The sequence below is a fragment of the Vipera berus genome, assembly GCF_964194415.1.
Source record: "Vipera berus genome assembly, chromosome: W".
In the NCBI taxonomy this organism is placed as follows: Eukaryota; Metazoa; Chordata; class Lepidosauria; order Squamata; family Viperidae; genus Vipera; species Vipera berus.
The window spans coordinates 19409826-19428800 of NC_138210.1; the positions used below are offsets into that span (position 1 = coordinate 19409826).

General features: G+C 42.8%; 1 protein-coding gene across 1 annotated transcript in view; it reads left to right on the top strand.

Moving 5' to 3' along the window:
• Positions 1–18975, top strand: part of LOC308676579 (cullin-2-like) — a 241109-nt gene that overhangs the window by 36542 nt on the left and 185592 nt on the right. Inside the window, exon 2 of the mRNA XM_081342456.1 lies at positions 7377–7515. Coding sequence (XP_081198582.1) covers positions 7397–7515 — 119 coding nt within the window. The 5' untranslated portion in view covers positions 7377–7396. The remainder of the gene's footprint in view (positions 1–7376; positions 7516–18975) is intronic.

The following is an 18975-nucleotide window of genomic DNA, read 5'->3' on the forward strand; positions in this document are numbered from 1 at the left end:
TCCCCAAGTTATCAATTCAGCTGGTCCCTTCCAGGTTGGCTCGGGCAGCTCCTTATATAGCACTTGTGGTCGTTCCAGGGGAAGCTCCTTCCTAAAATGTCTCTGCAGGAGTATAAGCTTGATTAGTGATCGTTAAATGATTCAAAGTAAATAACAATACTGGAATCAAAGTTTTAAGATCTGAAGGAGTAATTCCCCTTTCTTTTAAATGTTTAAACAACAAAGTTTTAAATGTACGATGTGCACGTTCCACTATAGCTTGGCCTGAACTATTATATGGAATGCCATGTCAGAGAGAAATATCCCAAGTGCTGCAAAATTGAGAAAAAGCATTAGAAGTATACGCAGGAGCGTTGTCTGTCTTTAAGACAAGTGGTCGTCCCATGACAGCCATGGCAGCGAGAAGGTGCTGAATAACATGAGAGGCAGTTTCGCCGCGAAGGGGGGTAACCCACACATAGCCAGAATAAGTATCTATGGAAACATGAAGATAAGCTGGAGAAAATTGCGGAACATGTGTAACATCCATCTGCCAGAGAGCATTGGCCTCAGTTCCTGTTGGATTAACAGCATCAAAGGGAAAAGAGAGGGGGGAGGAGGAGCAAGAAGGACAGGCTGAGATAATATCACGAGCCTGAGAAAGTGGAATATTAAAGGTAGCACGAAGAGATTTAGCATTCTGGTGAAAATAGGAATGGCTAGTCAAAGGGTCAGTAAAAAGTGAAGCCACCTTAAAAGAGTGGAGAGCAGCATCTGCTCTGTGGTTGCCATCAGAAATAGTATCAGAAAAACCTGTATGGGAGTGAATGTGAGCAACGAAAAATGGTCATGCAGGAGAGTTTGAAAAGTAAGGAATAGAGAAAGCAAGTTATGGTCCAAAAGTGGGGATAGATAAGCAAATGCAATATGGTTAAAAGATTGTAAACATATTGAGAATCCACAATAAGATTAAAAGGAGTTGTAGCATGTAATTGAAAAGCTAAAATCACTGCAGCAAGTTCAGCATGCTGGGCGGATGTTTGAGAAGCTGTAAACTTAGTTTGCCATTTGCCATTAACTTGCCAAACAACCACCCCACGGGTACGAGACCCATCTGTGAATAATGTAATAGCATTAGGAAGAGGGGTAGAAACCTGTGCAGACTGAAAAACAAAAGGCAATTCCTGTAATAAAACCAAACGTTGGTCCTTGGGGGGGTTAAACAATACAGCTCCCACATAATCTACAAAGGCAATCGCATAAGCATTAGACATTTGCATAAAGAAATCATGCTGATCCTTGGTGCAAGGCAAATGAATGACTAAAGGATCAAAGCCAGTTAACTGGAGCGCGCGATGCCGTACCTTCATTAAAAGATCAGAATATAACACATCAATGGGAGACACATTTTTAGCTGGTGTGTGTGGCAAATACAACCATTCTACAATGCAGATAGATTTAAGCGTTTCAGGAAAGAATAAGAGCAGTTGGCTGTAAAGGAGTGTGCAAAAGCACTGCAGACAACGATCCTAAAAGAGGAGCTCTATTAACCATAACTTTGCGAAGGGCAGAATTGATTTGATGAAGGCAATGTCACATCGCCGTGGAGACTGGAATCCGTGCGTCAGGGGTTAAATGACCTTGCAAGGCAATAAAAAGTGGACGCAACAAAGCAGTAGTTAACCCTAAAAATGGTCTAGCCCAATTAAGATGACCTAAAAAGCTTTGCAATTGTACCAGAGTAAAATGAGATGGAATGCGCAAAGCTGGAACAAAAGAAGAAGTAGACTGAAGCATCCGATGACCTAAATATAGGAAGGGACGTTTTATTTGAACCTTCTCAGGGGCAATAACAAGTCCCGGCAACCCATTTTCTGTAACACTTCTTTTCAGCTCTTTGTAAACTGCAAATGGGACAGACTCATGGACTCGCTGAACCACGAGGCAGACAGCCATTAATGGCAATGCCTCCTGGACGTCCTCTGAATTTCCAGAGGCCAATGCAGACCGCACCATTTGCTGAATAGCAGTCTGTGTTTGAGGCTGTTGAGGGTCCAAATTTTGCTGATTCTCAGAGCTCCACTGCCGTGAAGAATTATTATAAGACGGCGGTGGCTGAGGGTCTGGGGGGTGCAGGATTGGTGCCTCAGGAGTTATTAATTTTGGAGGGTACAAGAGAGGATTGGACAACTCAGTAATAGCTTTACAGCAGAGTTGCCAAGTATGTAGTACTGATACTGGAGTGGTTGCAGCCCGATGCAAATTTTACGCAATTTCTTGCCAATCATTGGGACTAAGAGACCCATCTGCAGGATACCAAGGGCATAACTTACCAGTCATCTTAACCAGCTCTTCCACATCCTCTTTATAGACTTTAACTGTTTGCGTAGTCCTTGTCAACAAATAGCAAAGATCAGATACCTGTTTTTTCTGTCCTGTTGAAAGAGAAGTCCCCATACTTACCTTGTTGATTCCTTAATACCGGAATGAATAGTTGAACGCATTCGTTTAGCTCCTGCTGAGCGAAGGTAAGCCAGATGTTACAGTGTGCCTCACATGGGGCACCAGATGTAGGGAAAAGAATTCAGACCCGGGTCGATAGAGATGCTCTGAACCAGCCAGGCAGCCTCGTCTCTCTAAAAAAAAAACCTGAGCAACTGCCCGCTTAACCTTTATTCACCTCCTTTTTCTGAATACCAAATACAACATTACATAAACCCCATCAATCTCAAAAAAATAGGATACATAGTGATAATTGGATACGTAGTGAGAACTTCTCAGGTGCCTATGAGATCATTACAAAAACAAGATACTAAAAGATATATGTGAAAGCTCTATCATAGCGTTTCCCAAACCTCCCACATGCCATCCTGTGCGAACCAGGAGAGTGTGCTCATCACTGTAATTCACGTAGAGGCCAATAAGAAACGTTTGGGAAAGCTGAAGGTTGGGAGGCCAGCGTAATGAGTGCAACAGCCACTACATAGGTCAAACAGGCAGAAGACAGGCAGAACACATCCATGAACACCAACTAGCAGTCAGAAAACATGATGAAAACTCTTCAATTTCACAACATATGGACAGAGTTAACCATAATTTCAACTGGGAAACTGACCATTCTAGACCAAGTCCCAAAACACTAGGGAATTTCTAGAAGCTTGGCTCTCTGACAAATTAGCCATCAGTAGACACATAAACAACATCTATATACTACTGTATGCAAAAGAGACAATCAACAAGCCAAAAAGGAACAAAAAGACCAAAGCACCTCCCCATCAGCAATCAGCACCCAGATGAGCATAGATTAACTCCAAGATTAACATCAGACCAACAATCAAGAAGTAAACAGCACCCCAATCTAGGAACTGCCAAACAAGCTGACAGTAAACAGCCCAACCAAAGAACCTCTAAGACAGAGGTCCCCAACCCCCGGTCCATTGACCGGCAGTGGTCCGCAGCATGCCAGTAAGCGGGCCGCACAAACAACCAAAGCTCCATCCTCGGGATGCAGGCAGTATTCAAAACAATACCACCTCTGGTCTGCAGAAAAACCTTCCTCCACAGCACTGCTCCCTGGTGCGCAAAAGGTTGGGGACCTCTGCTCTAAGACCACCACCCCTACACTGACAGGGCAAGCCACTAGGCTATAAACTGAGAGCAAACCCCACTCCTTAGTAGCACTGATTATTACTATTATTATTTATTGAATTTTTATACGGCCCTTCTCCCGAAGGACTCAGGGCGGTGAACAGGGCATATAAATAGAAATACAAAAGTTAAAAAAAGGATTAAATAATTGCCCAATTAAGACAATCAGAATATAAAACCCATTAAAACCCTCACGTTCCCCCATCAGGCCAGGCCAGCTTGTTCGAATAAATGGGTCTTTAACCCGCGCCGGAAGGAGCGAAGATCCGGTGCCATCCGGAGCTCAACCGGCAGTTGGTTCCATAAAGCCGGGGCGCCCACAGAGAAGGCCCTCCCCCTGGGGGCCACCAGCCGGCATTCTCTGACCGGAGGCACCCTGAGGAGGCCCTCTCTGTGGGAACGCACAGGGCGGAGGGGAGTCGATGCCGGCAGCAGGTGGTCCCCGAGGTATTCCGGACCCATGCCATGTAAGGACTTAAAAACCATCACCAAGACCTTGAACCTCACCCGGAAGACAACTGGTAGCCAATGCAGCTCGCGGAGCAAAGGTGTAACATGGGAGTACCGGGAAACTCCCAAGACAACTCTCGCGGCCGCATTCTGTACCAGTTGGAGCCTCCGAGTGGTCTTCAAGGGAAGCCCCATGTAAAGAGCATTGCAGTAGTCCAGACGAGAGGTCACGAGCGCATGAGTGACCGTACACAGGGCATCCCGGTCCAGATAGGGCCGCAACTGACGCACCAGGCGAACCTGAGCGAAAGACCCCTTGTCACGGCTACTATATGATCTTCTAGAGTAAGCCGTGAATCTAGGAGGACTCCCAAGTTGCGAGCCCTATCCACGGGGGTTAAAAACTCACCCCCCATAGAAAGAGATGGAACATTTTGAATGTCCCGGGATGCCGGAATGTACAGCCACTCTGTCTTGTCAGGGTTGAGCTGAAGTCTGTTCCTCCCCGAACCGCCTCCAGGCAACGGGACATCACAGCGAGGGCATCACTGGGGTGGTTTGGGGACGAAATAAAAAGTTGGGTATCATCAGCGTATTGATGATACCCAACTCCAAAACCACGAATGATCTCACCCAGCGGTTTCATGTAGATGTTAAACAGGAGAGGCGAGAGGACCGATCCGTGAGGAACTCCACAAACGAGAGCCCTTGGGGTCGACCTCTGCCCCCCTGCCAACACCGACTGCGAGCGTCCCAGGAGATAGGAGGAGAACCACTGAAGAACTGTTCCCCCCACTCCCAGTCCCCTGAGACGCCGCAGCAGGATACCATGGTCGATGGTATCGAAAGCCGCCGAGAGGTCTAATAGGACTAGGACAGAGGAATGTCCTCTGTCCCGAGCCCTCCAGAGATCATTCACCAGAGCGACCAATGCCGTCTCCGTGCTGTACCCGGGCCTGAAGCCCGATTGGGACGGGTCTAGATAATCCGCTTCATCCAGGACCAGAGGGAGCTGATGCGCCACCACACTCTCAACAACCTTCGCAAGAAAGCGAAGGTTGGAGACTGGACGAAAGTTGTTTAACACAGCTGGGTCCAAGGCAGGCTTCTTGAGGAGAGGTCTCACCACCACCTCCTTCAAGACGGTGGGGAAATTACCCTCACTCAAAGAAGCAGATATAACTGCCTGGAACCAGCCTCGTGTCCTCTCCCTAGCTGCATAAGCCAGCCAGGAAGGGCACGGGTCCAATAAACATGTGGTGGAGCTCAACCTCCCCATAATCCTGTCCACTTCCTCAGGGGTCACAGAATCAAACTCCTCCCAGATAACATTGACAAGACTGCCCGTGTCCTGATCGTCGGACTCTGCCCAGCTGGAGTCCAAACCGGTCCGAATCCGAGCGATTTTATCCGACAGATGTTGACCAAACTCCTCGGCACGACCCTGCAAGGGATCCTCCCTCACCTCCTGATTAAGGAGGGAGCGAGTCACCCTAAACAGGGCGGCCGGGCGATTATCTGCGGACGCGATGAGGGCAGAGAAGTAATTACACCTCGCCGCCCTCATCGCTGCGAGATAAGACCTAATATAGGTTCTTAGTCGCAACCGGTCGGATTCGGATCGGCTGGACCTCCAACAGCTCTCTAGGCCCCGTTTCCGACGCTTCATCTCCCGGAGCTCCGCGGAAAACCATGGAGCTCGTTGGGATCTGCACCGGGTCAGGGGCCGCAAGGGTACAACTCGGTCAAGTGCCTCAGTGGCTGCCCTTTCCCAGGCTTCCACTAAGGCATCCGCCGAGTTGTGAGCAACGGAGGCAGGTGGGGAACCCAGCGCTGCCTGGAACCTATCAGGGTCCATTAAGCGCCTGGGGCAGTACCATCTAGTTGGTTCCGCATCCCCACGGCGGGGGGTGGCAAGACGGAAGACCAGCCGCAGGAGGTAATGATCGGTCCATGATCGGTCCATGATGATGTTACCTACTTTGGGTAATGAAACATCTGCAAGGAAACAACCAAGCTCAGAGAGCACCAAGGACCCCTCATAAAGAAGTGTAGAAATAGTCCATTCGGATATATTTTTTTCATGTTCACAGAATTGTACATTTTGTATCCCTATAATTTCTCCATGCACTTCATAAATCTTCATCAGTAGATCTCATTACTATGTGTAAACTCAAGTTTAGCTAAGCAAAGCTTCTATTGTATATTATAGTTTGCATACCTTTTAATACTATGTGTAAGTGAAGGATATTGTTATCATTTGGCTGTGCTTGTGAGTCACTCAGGAGCATCTAGCTGGCTACTACTGGTAGTTGTTCCAAGAGCACAGTGGTTAGAATGCAGTGGCACAGTGGTTAGAATACAGTATTGTAGGCTAACTCTGCTCACATTGCCAGGAGTTTGATTCCTTCGATCCTGACTGGCTCAGCCTTCCATCCTTCCAAGATCGGTAAAATGAGGACCCAGATTGTTGGGGGCAATATGCTGACTCTATAAACCGCTTAGAGAGGGCTGTAAAGCACTGTGAAGCGGTATATAAGTCTAAGTGCTGTTGCTACTGTTGGAAACACAATTTTGGACTCCATAAAACTGATTGATGCATCTTATATTCTTACTGTCCATTTCTTAGTATTTTCTTAGCGTTTTCTACTAAATTACATGATTGAGGATTAAGCAACTACCTCATTGCAAGTGCAGAACATGAGTCCTACTAAATTACTAACTGCTCACAAAGGTTGGGATTCAGCATCATTTGGAGAGCCACAGGTTCTTTACCCCAGTGATTAATGTTGGGGTTACCTATTCCAGAATTCCTAAAAAGTAAATTTAAGGGCACCTTCAGTAGCCTCACTATTTGTTTCAATTAAATTCTTGTAATATCCAACCTGATATTCAGATTTCATTTTCTATTGCTAAAGATAAGTTGAAACAAGCTGTTTTTCTTGATATTATGTTATTTTTATATTTTCTTTCACCTAAAAATTTAGCTTGAAGTTGATCTATTCAAGTTTCACCAAAATATTTTCCCCTCACTTATCATTTTGTAATTCACCTGGCAGTAGTAATGATCATATGATTTAAGGACCAATAGCCAAACAGATGATTGCAACTTTTCAGTAGTAGTAAATAGTAAATTTAATAGTAAAGTTCACAGGAAATACCTGAAAAACATCAGCCTTTCTAATAATACAGGATGTTTATGGCATAGATATTTTAACAAAAAATAAGAGTGATCTTTGAAAAATAATATAGTCATATTTTGCAGCAAATATAATTAATAATTTGGATTTTTTTTTCAGATTCATTTTAACTACCCACAATGTCCTTGAAACCACGAGTAGTTGATTTTGATGAAACATGGAACAAGCTTCTCACAACTATTAAAGCTGTTGTTATGTTGGATTATGTTGAAAGAGCTACATGGAATGATCGCTTTTCGTATCCTTTTATTAGAAGACAGATATTGATTACAAAGGATTAAATGATGTACAGGAATTGATTTCTTTACAGAAATTAGAGCTGGAATATTACACATTCAGCATTAACCCTAGCACTAATAGGTTTTGTAACACAACCTCTGTTAAAATCCAGATATGGTACATAAAGTAGATTAAGCAAAGCCTAATAATTTGCTAAGAATGGTAAATGTGTCTAAACTGAAAAGTGTGTTTAGTATATGATTCTATCCTGTCTGTTCTGAACATAAAATGCAGTTTCTATTTAGCTGTGAGGAAAGAAAATGTGGTTCTAAGCAAACCCACCAGTTCTGGCTGTTCCTGCTAACCTCATCTGAACTACTGTTCAGCTTTTTTCTGGTCCAACCAGAAAGCACAAAATAATTTTGAATTATTTTGAAGAAAGCTACACTAGCTAGAATTGGAGGATTGTGTGCTCTGGAGGAAATGATACTGTAGTAGTCAGTACACACCTGCCATCAATTAAAGTGACTCTGATCAAGCCCATATAAAGTTTGGCTGTTCTAGTAGGATTTCTGTGACATTTTCTCAGTTGCCTCTTACAGTAAAAGAGCTGTAAAATGCTGACAAAGCATCAAAGGGATCTCATTGGAAGGCATCAGTCAGGAGAAGGGTACAAAAACATTTCCAAGGCATTGGATATACCACGGAACACAGTGAAGACAGTCATTAACAAGTGGAGAACATACAGCACAACAAAGACATTACCAAGAATTATGTCCCTCCAAAATTGATGAAAAAAACAAGAAAACTGGTCCAAGAAGTTGCCAAGAGGACAACAGCAACATTAAAGAAGCTGCAGGAATTTCTGGCAAATACTGTTTGTGTACTACATGTGACAACAATTTCCCATAGTCTTCATATGTCTGGGCTGTTGGGTAGGGTGGCAAGATAGAAGACTTTTCTTACAAAGAAAAACATCCAAGGCTGGCTACATTTTGCAAAGACCTACATCAAGTCTGAGAAAAGCATGTGGGGAAATGTGTTATGGCCAAAAAGTTCAACCTTGGTCTCATCAGACCATAATTCCAAAAAGTATGTTTGGCACAAAAATAACACTGTGCATCACCAAAGGTACACCATACCCACAGTGAAGCGTGGTGGTGGCAGCATTATGCTTTGAGGTTGCTTTTCTTCAGCTGGAACTGGGGCTTTAGTCGAGGTAGAGGGAATTATGAACCGTTCCAAATATCAGTCAGTTTTGACAAAACCTTCAGGCCCCTGCTAAAATGCTGGAGATGAAGAGGAATTTCACCTTTTAACATGACAACATCCCAAAGCATTCCTCCAAAACAACAGAAGAATGGCTTCACCAGAATATAAAAGTTTTGGAATGGCCCAGGCAGAGCCTGGACCTGAATCCAGTTGAAAATCTGTGGGGTGACCTGAAGAGGGCTGTGCACAGGAGATGCCCTTGTAATCTCTCAGATTTGAAGCACTTTTGCAAGGAAGAGTGGGCAAAGATTCCCAAGGCAAGATGTGCTGTGCTGATAGGCTCCTATCCCAAAAGACTAAATGCTGTCATAAAATCAAAAGGTGCTTCAACAAAGTATTAGTTTAAGGGTGTGCATGTTGTGTTTTATTCCCCCCCCCAAAAAAAAACAGGTTTGTTTGTTTTTCAATTGAATCATACAGTTTATATGCTATATTAAAGGTGGGAAAAATTCTGAAGTGATTTATCTTGGTCTGATTTTTTACATCTCAAATACCTGGCATTTTAACAGGGGTGTGTAGACTTTTTATAGCCACTGTAGATTATTTCAGTCTCTTTAATCAGATGGAAGCAATGTTTAGATATACCATAGATTTTAATTCCTCTTAAGAAATGCTCCTTGTGAAACTAAAAGCAAGAACAAGTATGCTTCAGACATTGTGTCCCAGTATAGTTTCCAATCTTTTGGAAAAGAGCAATGGAAGGCCACTTGGCAGGTTTTATTTAAAGCATGAATTCATTTTCTCTTTACCTTTTGACCTTTGCATCTCCTCTGTCTGAACCTCTTTAGAAATGAGATATTTCTGGCCCTGGTATGTTTGTGCCACTCTCCCAGCAGATGTATGACAACTTAAGTCTGTTTCTAGAAATAACTGAATGTTTTATGAATTCAGTTTATAAAATTTTATAACTGTTTTTATGCATTAAGTGGGGTACGAGTTACCACAAAAGTGTTGATTTTTTCCACACTAAGGGGCTCTTTTAAAACTCAATTCTGCCATCTCATTTATGCATTACCAAATAAGACCATTTCTTTTTGCACATCCTTTGTGAACCACCACCACCACCCGCCTGGACATTGAATCAGTTTTCACAAAATCTTGTTATTTATTTACCACAGTATTTGTAGAACCTTACAATTGAAAGAGACTATTCAGACAGTCAAGTCCTGCCCCTTGGATAAGGCTCTAACCTCCATTTGAACATAGCAATAAATATTTATTAAATTTGTTTGCCGCCCATCTTGCTGCAAGGTGACTAACATCATCAGTCTTGGTAATTAGTTGTATTGTCAACCTACTGTGTTAGGAAGTTTTTTCTGTCTTTTAGTTAGAATCATTTATTAGATTTTTATCCCACCTTTACTGTTTCATAAGTAACTCAAGGTGGTGAACATATATAATACTCCTTCATCCTCCTATTTTCCCCACAACAACAACCTTATGAGGTAGGTTGGGCTGAGAGAGAGTGACTGGCCCAAAGTCACCCAGCTGGCTTTCATGCCTAATGTGGGACTAGAACTCACCATTTCCTGGTTTCTAGCCTGAGCGTTAACCACTAGACCAAACTGTAGTTTTAAGCTATTATTTTTTGCCCTGCACTCTGGAACAAGGAAAAATATTTTGTGACTTTCTTTATGAGATATCTTTTCAAGTGTATAAAAAGTGTTATATCCTTCCTCAATCATCTTTTTCCAAGGTTGTTCCAAATTCTTTGAAGAAATTGGGTGGGGTTTTTTAGGAATTAAGACCATAGTAATCTCTGAACTACACAATGAGTGGTTTTCAACTTAACACAGAAGCAAAAATATTTTTTTTGAGAAATCTGCTTTCCCCCTGTATTGTATTTTCACAGCAGTGGTACCTAGACAGGCTAAAAACCCACTCAAATGCTAAGCAAGCCCTAAGAAAAGTTTTATTTGTATTTGTATTTGTATTTATTTAGATTTATATACCGCCCTTTCCCGAAGGACTCAGGCTGGTTTACAGGGTATTTAAAAGAAAATCAATACAAAAGTTAAAACAAATTTAAAAAGATTAAATAAAACCCTGAAAAAAAATAAAAACCCAGTTAAAATTAAAAATTAAAAAATTCTCACCCTGGGCCAGACAGCTTGAAGAGCCAGGTCTTCAACGGAGGTCGGGGGCAGTCCTAAGCTCCGCGGGCAGCTGGTTCCAAAGGGCAGGCGTGCCCACTGAGAAGGCCCTACCCCTGGGTGTTACCCGCCGGCAATCTTTAACCAGCGGCACCCTGAGAAGACCCTCCCTGTGGGAGCGCACTGGACGAAGGGAGCTTGATGCTGGCAGCAGGTGTTCCCTCAAATATCCCGGACCCTCGCCATTTAGGGCTTTATAGGTCATCACCAGCACCTTGAATCTCACCCGAAGGGCAACCGGAAGCCAATGCAGCTCGCGGAGCAGAGGTGTTACATGGGAGTATCGGGAGACCCCCATCACGACTCGCGCGGCCGCATTCTGTACCAGCTGAAGCCTCCGGGTGGTCCTCAAGGGCAGCCCCATGTAGAGAGCGTTGCAGTAGTCCAAACGGGAGGTCACGAGCGCATGAGTGACTGTGCGTAGGGCATCTCGGTCCAGGTAGGGTCGCAACTGGCGCACCAGGCGAACCTGGGCAAAAGCCCCCCTGGTCACGGCTCCTATATGATCTTCAAAATTGAGCCGCGAATCCAGGACGATGCCCAAGTTGCGAGCCCTATCAACGGGGGGTAACACCTCACCCCCCATCGTTAGAGATGGAATAGTCTGGCTGACCCGAGATGCCGGTATGCACAGCCACTCAGTCTTGGCAGGATTGAGACGAAGCCTGTTTCTCCCCATCCAGACCCGGACCGCTTCCAGGCAACGGGACATCACGGCGAGGGCATCGCTGGGTTGGTTTGGGGTGGAGAAAAAAAGTTGGGTATCATCAGCGTACTGATGATACCCCACCCCGAAACCACGAATGATCTCGCCCAGCGGCTTCATATAGATGTTGAACAGGAGGGGCGAGAGAACCGACCCCTGAGGAACTCCACAAACGAGAGGCCTCGGGGCGGACCTCTGCCCTCCCGTCAACACCGACTGCGAGCGGCCCAGGAGATAGGAGGAGAACTACCGCAAAACAGTGCCTCCCACTCCCAACCCCCTGAGACGCCGCAGTAGGATACCGTGGTCGATGGTATCGAAAGCCGCTGAGAGATCTAATAGGACTAGGACAGAGGAACAACCCCTGTCCCGAGCCCGCCAGAGATCATTCACCAGCGCGACCAATGCCGTCTCCGTGCTGTGCCCAGGCCTGAAACCCGATTGGTACGGGTCCAGATAATCAGTTTCATCCAGGAACAGAGGAAGCTGATGAGCCACCACACTCTCAACAACCTTCGCCAGAAAGCGGAGGTTGGAGACTGGATGATAGTTATTTAAAACAGCTGGGTCCAGGGCAGGCTTCTTGAGGAGGGGTCTCACCACTGCCTCCTTCAGGGAGGCGGGGAAGACACCCTCCTTCAAGGAAGCAGTTATTACTGCCTGGAACCAGCATCGTGTCTCCTCCCGAGCCGCATAAACCAGCCAGGAGGGGCACGGGTCCAACAAACAGGTGGTGGAGCTCAGCCTCCTCATCATCTTGTCCACATCATCAGGGGAAACAGGATCGAACTCAGTCCAGATAACATGCTCAAGACCATCCGATTCCTCCACGTCAGACTCTGCCCAGTCAGAGTCCAAACCGGCCCGGATCTGAGCGATTTTGTCCGTCAGATGATGACTATGTTGGCACAGGATAGGCAAAATTTGAGCAATAGGATCAGCCTTTCTAGCCTCAAGAAAGGCAAGTATTCTAACAGACTTGTTGAAATTCTATAGCTAGGTTGGACTTCCGGGTGGCAAGGCGTCGCCGGAGACAGCCATTTGCAGGCTGTCAGCCCCGCGGCTTCGTAGAATCGCCGAAAACAGCGCCGATCAGCTGTTTCGGCGGTTCGGAAGCCCCCTCGGGAGAAGAGGAGGGGGCGAGTACCCAGGTAGGGGTAGAGCTCTCCGGGGCCGCCAGAGCTTAAAGTTCTGGCGGCTGAAGGATTGAGCCCCCCCGAAGCCTGGGTTTGCTCCGGGCTGCGCGGCCTTTCTGCTCCGGGCTTTTAGGAGCAGAACAGGGCGTTTGCAACCATCCCTGCCAGCAGGAAAGAACTCTGGAGAACGAGGATGCAGGCAGAGCGATACAGGAGATTCAGGTGAAAGTGGACTTTTGATCTTTAGCTCAATGGACTTTGCAAACTTTGAAAGTGAAAGTGCGTAGCAGGCAATAGTGGGTGAAAATGGTGGCTAAATCTTCTAAAGTTCTTAGAAGCGCGGGGGCTTCCCCGGTGCAGCAGTCTTCGTTGCAAGCTTTATTGCCCCCTGCACCTGCACCTACGCCAGCCCTGACAGTTAAAGATTTGCAGAATGTGATGCAAGAAGCTTTGGAAAAGCAATCGCAGCAATTAGCTGAGATTATAGATGAAAAGCTGGATGAGAAGTTAACAGAAAAACTAGCTGAGGTTATGGATGAAAAGCTGGATGAGAAGTTAACAGAAATAAGGGCGGACATTTTGCTTGCATTTCAAGGCATGGCTATATGTATCGAGCGTTTGGATGAAAGAGTGGAAGATCTCAGCCAAAGCAATATCAGATTAGATGCAAAAATGTCAGAGACTGAGAATGTGGTGGATAAAATCGACAGTGACTTGATCTTGGTGCAGTATCACGAGATGGAGTTTGCTGTGAGGATCAGAGGCTTAAAAGAAAATCCTAAAGAAAATTTGAAGGAAATAGTCTCTGAGGCTCTGGAAGGGGTGCTGGGGCGGCCAGCAGATGGAATTGTGGAAGACATAGATAAACTTTTTCGTGTCAATTCGTGGATTGCAAGACAAAGGAAACTACCCAGAGATGTGGTGGTTTATTTTACAAAGAGAGCAATTAGAAATGAAGTCATTCAAGCCTCCTACAACACTAAATTTGTAATTGCTGAGCAAGAAGTCCTGGTTTTAAAAGAGATCCCTCCAAGAATTTTAAGGAGAAGAAAGGAGTTTGCTTTTTTAGCACAAGAGCTCAGGCGACGTGATATTAAGTTCAGATGGGAGATACCAGTGGGTATGGTGGTGATGCATGAAGGCACGAGACATCGTCTTACTACAGTGATGCAGGCACGTGATTTTTATAGTAATGTTTTAAAAGCAACCCCCATACCACTTTTGGAATCTACAAAGATGAATGGCGAGGGAGAGCCTCAAGGTGCTGAAGGAACAACGCAGACAGATGAGAAAGCTACAGGAGTGGATCAAATTTCAGTATCATCGGAAGAAGCTAGAGACCAGAGGATGACGCGTGCTGCTTTGAGACAAATGAGACGAGAGCAAGAACAAGACCAGCAGAAAGTCATGGAACCTCCAAAGCGTACCTATAGCGAAGCTGTGGGAGGGGCGCGACCTAAGAATGTAAAGGGGATTTTGGAAGAAGCGCTCCAAAAGCTTCGGGTCGCTAAGGATGGCGACTAAGCTTTTAACTTGGAATGTTAATGGCTTAAATTCACCACAGAAGAGAAAGAAAATCTTTCAGTATTTAAAACAATTTAAGATTGATGTTATTTGCTTACAAGAAACACATATTAGAGTCATGGACCAAAAGTACTTATTAAATTCAAGACTGGGTACACAATTTATTGCCTCTGCAATGAATAAGAAGAATGGAGTGGTTGTTTATATTAAGAATACTTTGACAGCGGAGTTAATTGAAGCAGATAAACAAGGAAGATACGTTATAATAGATTTGTTAATAGAAGGCAAAAAAACGCTTTTGGTTGGATTATATGCTCCTAATCAACAACAAGCAGACTTTTATAGTTTACTACACAGCAAGATTACTCAGTTGGATTATAAATCTTTTATTTTTATGGGAGACTGGAATGGTGTCTTGGATGTACAAATGGACAAGAGTGGTTCTTTTAGAAGTACTCCAAGTCATGCTAAATTGCCTAAATCCTTTTTTGAGATGAAGGATGATTTGGAGCTGTGAGATATTTGGAGAGAAAGGAATTTGCAAGAAAAGGATTATACTTTTTTTTATGATAGACATCAATCTTTTTCTAGGATTGACTTTCTATTAATTACCAATGATTTCTTTTCTAGGATTAAGAAGATAAAGATCTGTCCAAGAACTATGTCTGACCATAGTCCAGTCTGGCTAGAGATTGACAAGGATAATAGAGATAGGCTCTCCTGGCGTCTAAATGAGAACCTGTTTAGAAATCAGGAAAATGTGGAAGAATGTAAAAAACAGATGAAGGTTTTTTTTGAAACTAATATGAATAAGGGTACTTCTATGGAAATGGTTTGGGATGCTAGTAAAGCTTACATGAGAGGTGTGTTAATATATTTGAATAACAAATATAGACGTAATCTGGAATTTAGGAGGAAAGAATTTGAGAATGAAATTAGGGAAAAAGAAAAGGCCTTAATTTTGAATCCATTGGATGTGAAAATTAAAGAGGTTATTAATTTATTAAGGGGACAGTTTGATAAGTTGATGGCTGATCAGGTGGCAACTAATCTACAGTTTGCTAGACATAATACTTTTTGTAATGCCAATAAACCAGGTAGATGGTTAGCTTATTTGTTAAGGAAGAAGCAAAGGGCTTCTAATATAGATAAAATAGAACACAAGGGTAAGGTAGTGTATCAACAGAACCTTATTAAGGAAACTTTTGTGGACTTTTATTCTAAATTATATGCTAGAGATAAGATTAACGAAGCAGATATTGATGTATATTTGAGGAATGCTAGTATTCCGGTTCTTACACAAGAACAAAAGGAAGAGATGAATCAATTGATAACTGAGGAAGAAATTCTTTTAGCAATTAAACAATTGAAAGTGGGCAAAGCGCCAGGGACGGATGGGTTGACTGCTGTTTATTATAAAAATTTACAGTTTGAGATGATAAAGCCATTAAGGGAATTGTTTCAGACAATTCAAATGGGAGGAGGGGTGCCTCCGTCTTGGAAAACTGCTTTTATTTCTTTGATTCCGAAGGAAGATCAGGATGTCACTCAAGCAAGAAACTATAGACCAATATCACTTTTGAATACGGACTACAAGATATTTGCTAAGGTTTTAGCTAACAGATTAATGAGGGTACTGCAACAGGTAATTCATGGTGACCAAACTGGGTTTATAAGTGGTAGACAAATGAAAAATAATGTGAGGCATATAGTTGATTTGTTGGATTTTTTTGAAAGAAACAACCAGATCCCTGCAGCGCTGATTTTCTTGGATGCTGAAAAAGCCTTTGATCAATTGGATTGGCAATTCTTGATGAAAGTATTAGATAAAATGAATTTTGGGGATAAATTTTTACAACCAATTAGGGCATTATATCAAAAGCAAACAGCCCGTGTAATAGTAAATAACAGTCTGACCGAAGTATGTAATATTGAAAAGGGCACAAGGCAGGGGTGTCCGTTATCACCTCTATTATTTGTTTTAACATTGGAGATGTTATTGATTAAAATACGGGATTCGGAAAAAATTAAGGGAATTCAAATAAGAGATCAGGATTATAGATTGAGGGCGTTTGCAGACGATCTGGTTGTTACGGTGACCCAGCCAGAAAATTCTGTTGTAGAATTGATGGAGATAATAATGCAATATGGGAAAGTTTCTGGATTCAAGGTTAACATACAAAAAACTAAAATGCTGTCTAAGAATATGACAGTACCACAAAAGGCTGTTTTAGAAGGCTTAACTGGATTTGAAATTGTCAAAAGGGTTAAATATTTGGGGGTATATTTGTCACCCTCAAATGCAAAGTTATATAAAAATAATTATGAAAAGTTATGGGGGAAAGTTCAAAAAGAATTGGATAGTTGGAAAAAACTACAATTGTCTTTATTGGGAAGAATTGCAGCAGTGAAAATGAATGTCTTGCCGAAATTTCTATTTTTATTTCAAATGATACCTATTCTTAAAAAGGATTCAAACTTGGAGGAATGGCAAAAGGGTATTAATAAATTTGTCTGGGCAGGGAAAAGGCCACGAGTCAAATTTAAGATCATGCAGGATACGCGTGAGAGAGGTGGTCTCAAAATGCTCAACTTTAAATTATACTATGAAGCTGCTGCTTTGTCAGCGATAAGTGATTGGATTAATTTAACACAAGGAAGATTATTAAATTTTGAAGGTCATGATTTGTTATTTGGCTGGCATGCATATTTATTGTATGATAAGAAGGTGGATAATGTGTTTAAGGTGCATATTTTAAGACATGCTCTGTTGCGAGTTTGGAAAAAGTATAGACATAAGTTAAATTATAAGATACCTCTATGGGCAATACCGAAACACGCAATAGAAAATATAAATGTTGGGTTTAAACATGATGTGACTACATATAAGGATATTTTAAGTTTGGAAAGGAATGTATGGCATTTGAAGCCGTATAATCTCTTACGAGGAGAAAAGATTGTTCAAACCTGGTTTCAGTATGGGCAACTACAGGCCAGGTGGAAAGAAGATCAGAAAATTGGTTTTTCAATGATTGATGAAAATTTGGTAAAGCAAATTAGAAATCAGGGTCAAGCACATATCAAACGGATATATCTTGCACTGATAGAAATTGATTCAGAGACAGAACTTGTTAAAGATTGTATGATAAAATGGGCTCAGAATTTTCAAGAAGTTATTACAATGGATACTTGGGAAAAGATTTGGGTGAGAAATGTAAAATTTACGCAAGCTCAAAACTTAAGAGAGAACTTTTATAAAATGTTTTATAGATGGCATTTAGATCCTAAAAAATTAGCAAGTATGTATCCGAACTACCAGACTAAATGTTGGAGGTGTGGTGGTGAAGATGTAACGTATTTTCATATATGGTGGACCTGTAAAAAGGTTAAAGCATTTTGGATTAAAATCTGGTGGAATATGCAGAAGATATTTAAGAAAAGGATAAAGTTTTGTCCGCAATTGTTTTTACTGGGCATTATTACTGATACTACTGTTGTGGACACTAAGTTGATGTTGAACTTAATTATGGCAGCAAGACTTTTAGTAGGGCAATACTGGAAGAAGGAAGAACTGCCGACTATAGAAGAATGGACTTTAAAAGTTTCTAACCTGGCGGAAATGGCAAAGATCTCGGCGTATATGAAAGACCATTCGCAACAGCGATATATTGTGGAGTGGAAAAAATCGATTGATTACATCCAGAATAAATATGGGACTAAAAAGTTTCATTTAGCATTTGAATAAGTATTGATGTGATATTTATATTGCTTGTAGTCATTTTACAAGAGTTAAAGTGCGATAGACTTAATAACTTATTGTTGTTAGCATATGGTAGATTATGATTGTTTTACTTTTATACCTTGTATTTAGCTCTGGGAAGTCGGGGAGGGGGGAAGGGGAGGGAGGGAGGGTTGGGGTGGGTTGGGAAGGGGGGGGTTGGGAGGGGTTTTGTTTTGTTAAAGGTAAAATGTACTGAAAAACTCTTTCAATAAAAAAAGAAATTCTATAGCTAGGTTTGATGGGTTAAGTGAGTAACAGGCTTGTACTCTACAGGTGAAACTCAAAAAATTAGAATATCGTGCAAAAGTTCATTTATTTCAGTAATGCAACTTAAAAGGGGAAACTAATATATGAGATAGACTCATTACATGCAAAGCAAGATAGTTCAAGCCGTGATTTGTCATAATTGTGATGATTATGGCTTAGAGCTCATGAAAACCCCAAATCCACAATCTCAGAAAATTAGAATATTGTGAAAAGGTGCAATATTCTAGGCTCAAAGTGTCCCACTCTAATCAGCTAATTAAGCCATAACAGCTGCAAAGGGTTCCTGAGCCTTTAAATGGTCTCTCAGTCTGGTTCAGTAGGAATCACAATCATGGGGAAGACTGCTGACCAGACAGTTATGTAGAAAACCATCATTGACACCCTCCATAAGGAGGGAAAGCCTCAAAAGGTAATTGCAAAAGAAGTTGGATGTTCCCCAAGTGCTGTAACAAAGCACATTAATAGAAAGTTATGTGGAAGGGAAAAGTGTGGAAGAAAAAGGTGCAGAAGCAGCAGGGATGACCGCAGCCTGGAGAGAATTGTCAGGAAAAGGCCATTCAAAAGTGTTGGGGACTTTCACAAGGAGTGGAGTGAGGCTGGAGTCAGTGCATCAAGAGCCACCACACACAGACGGATCCTG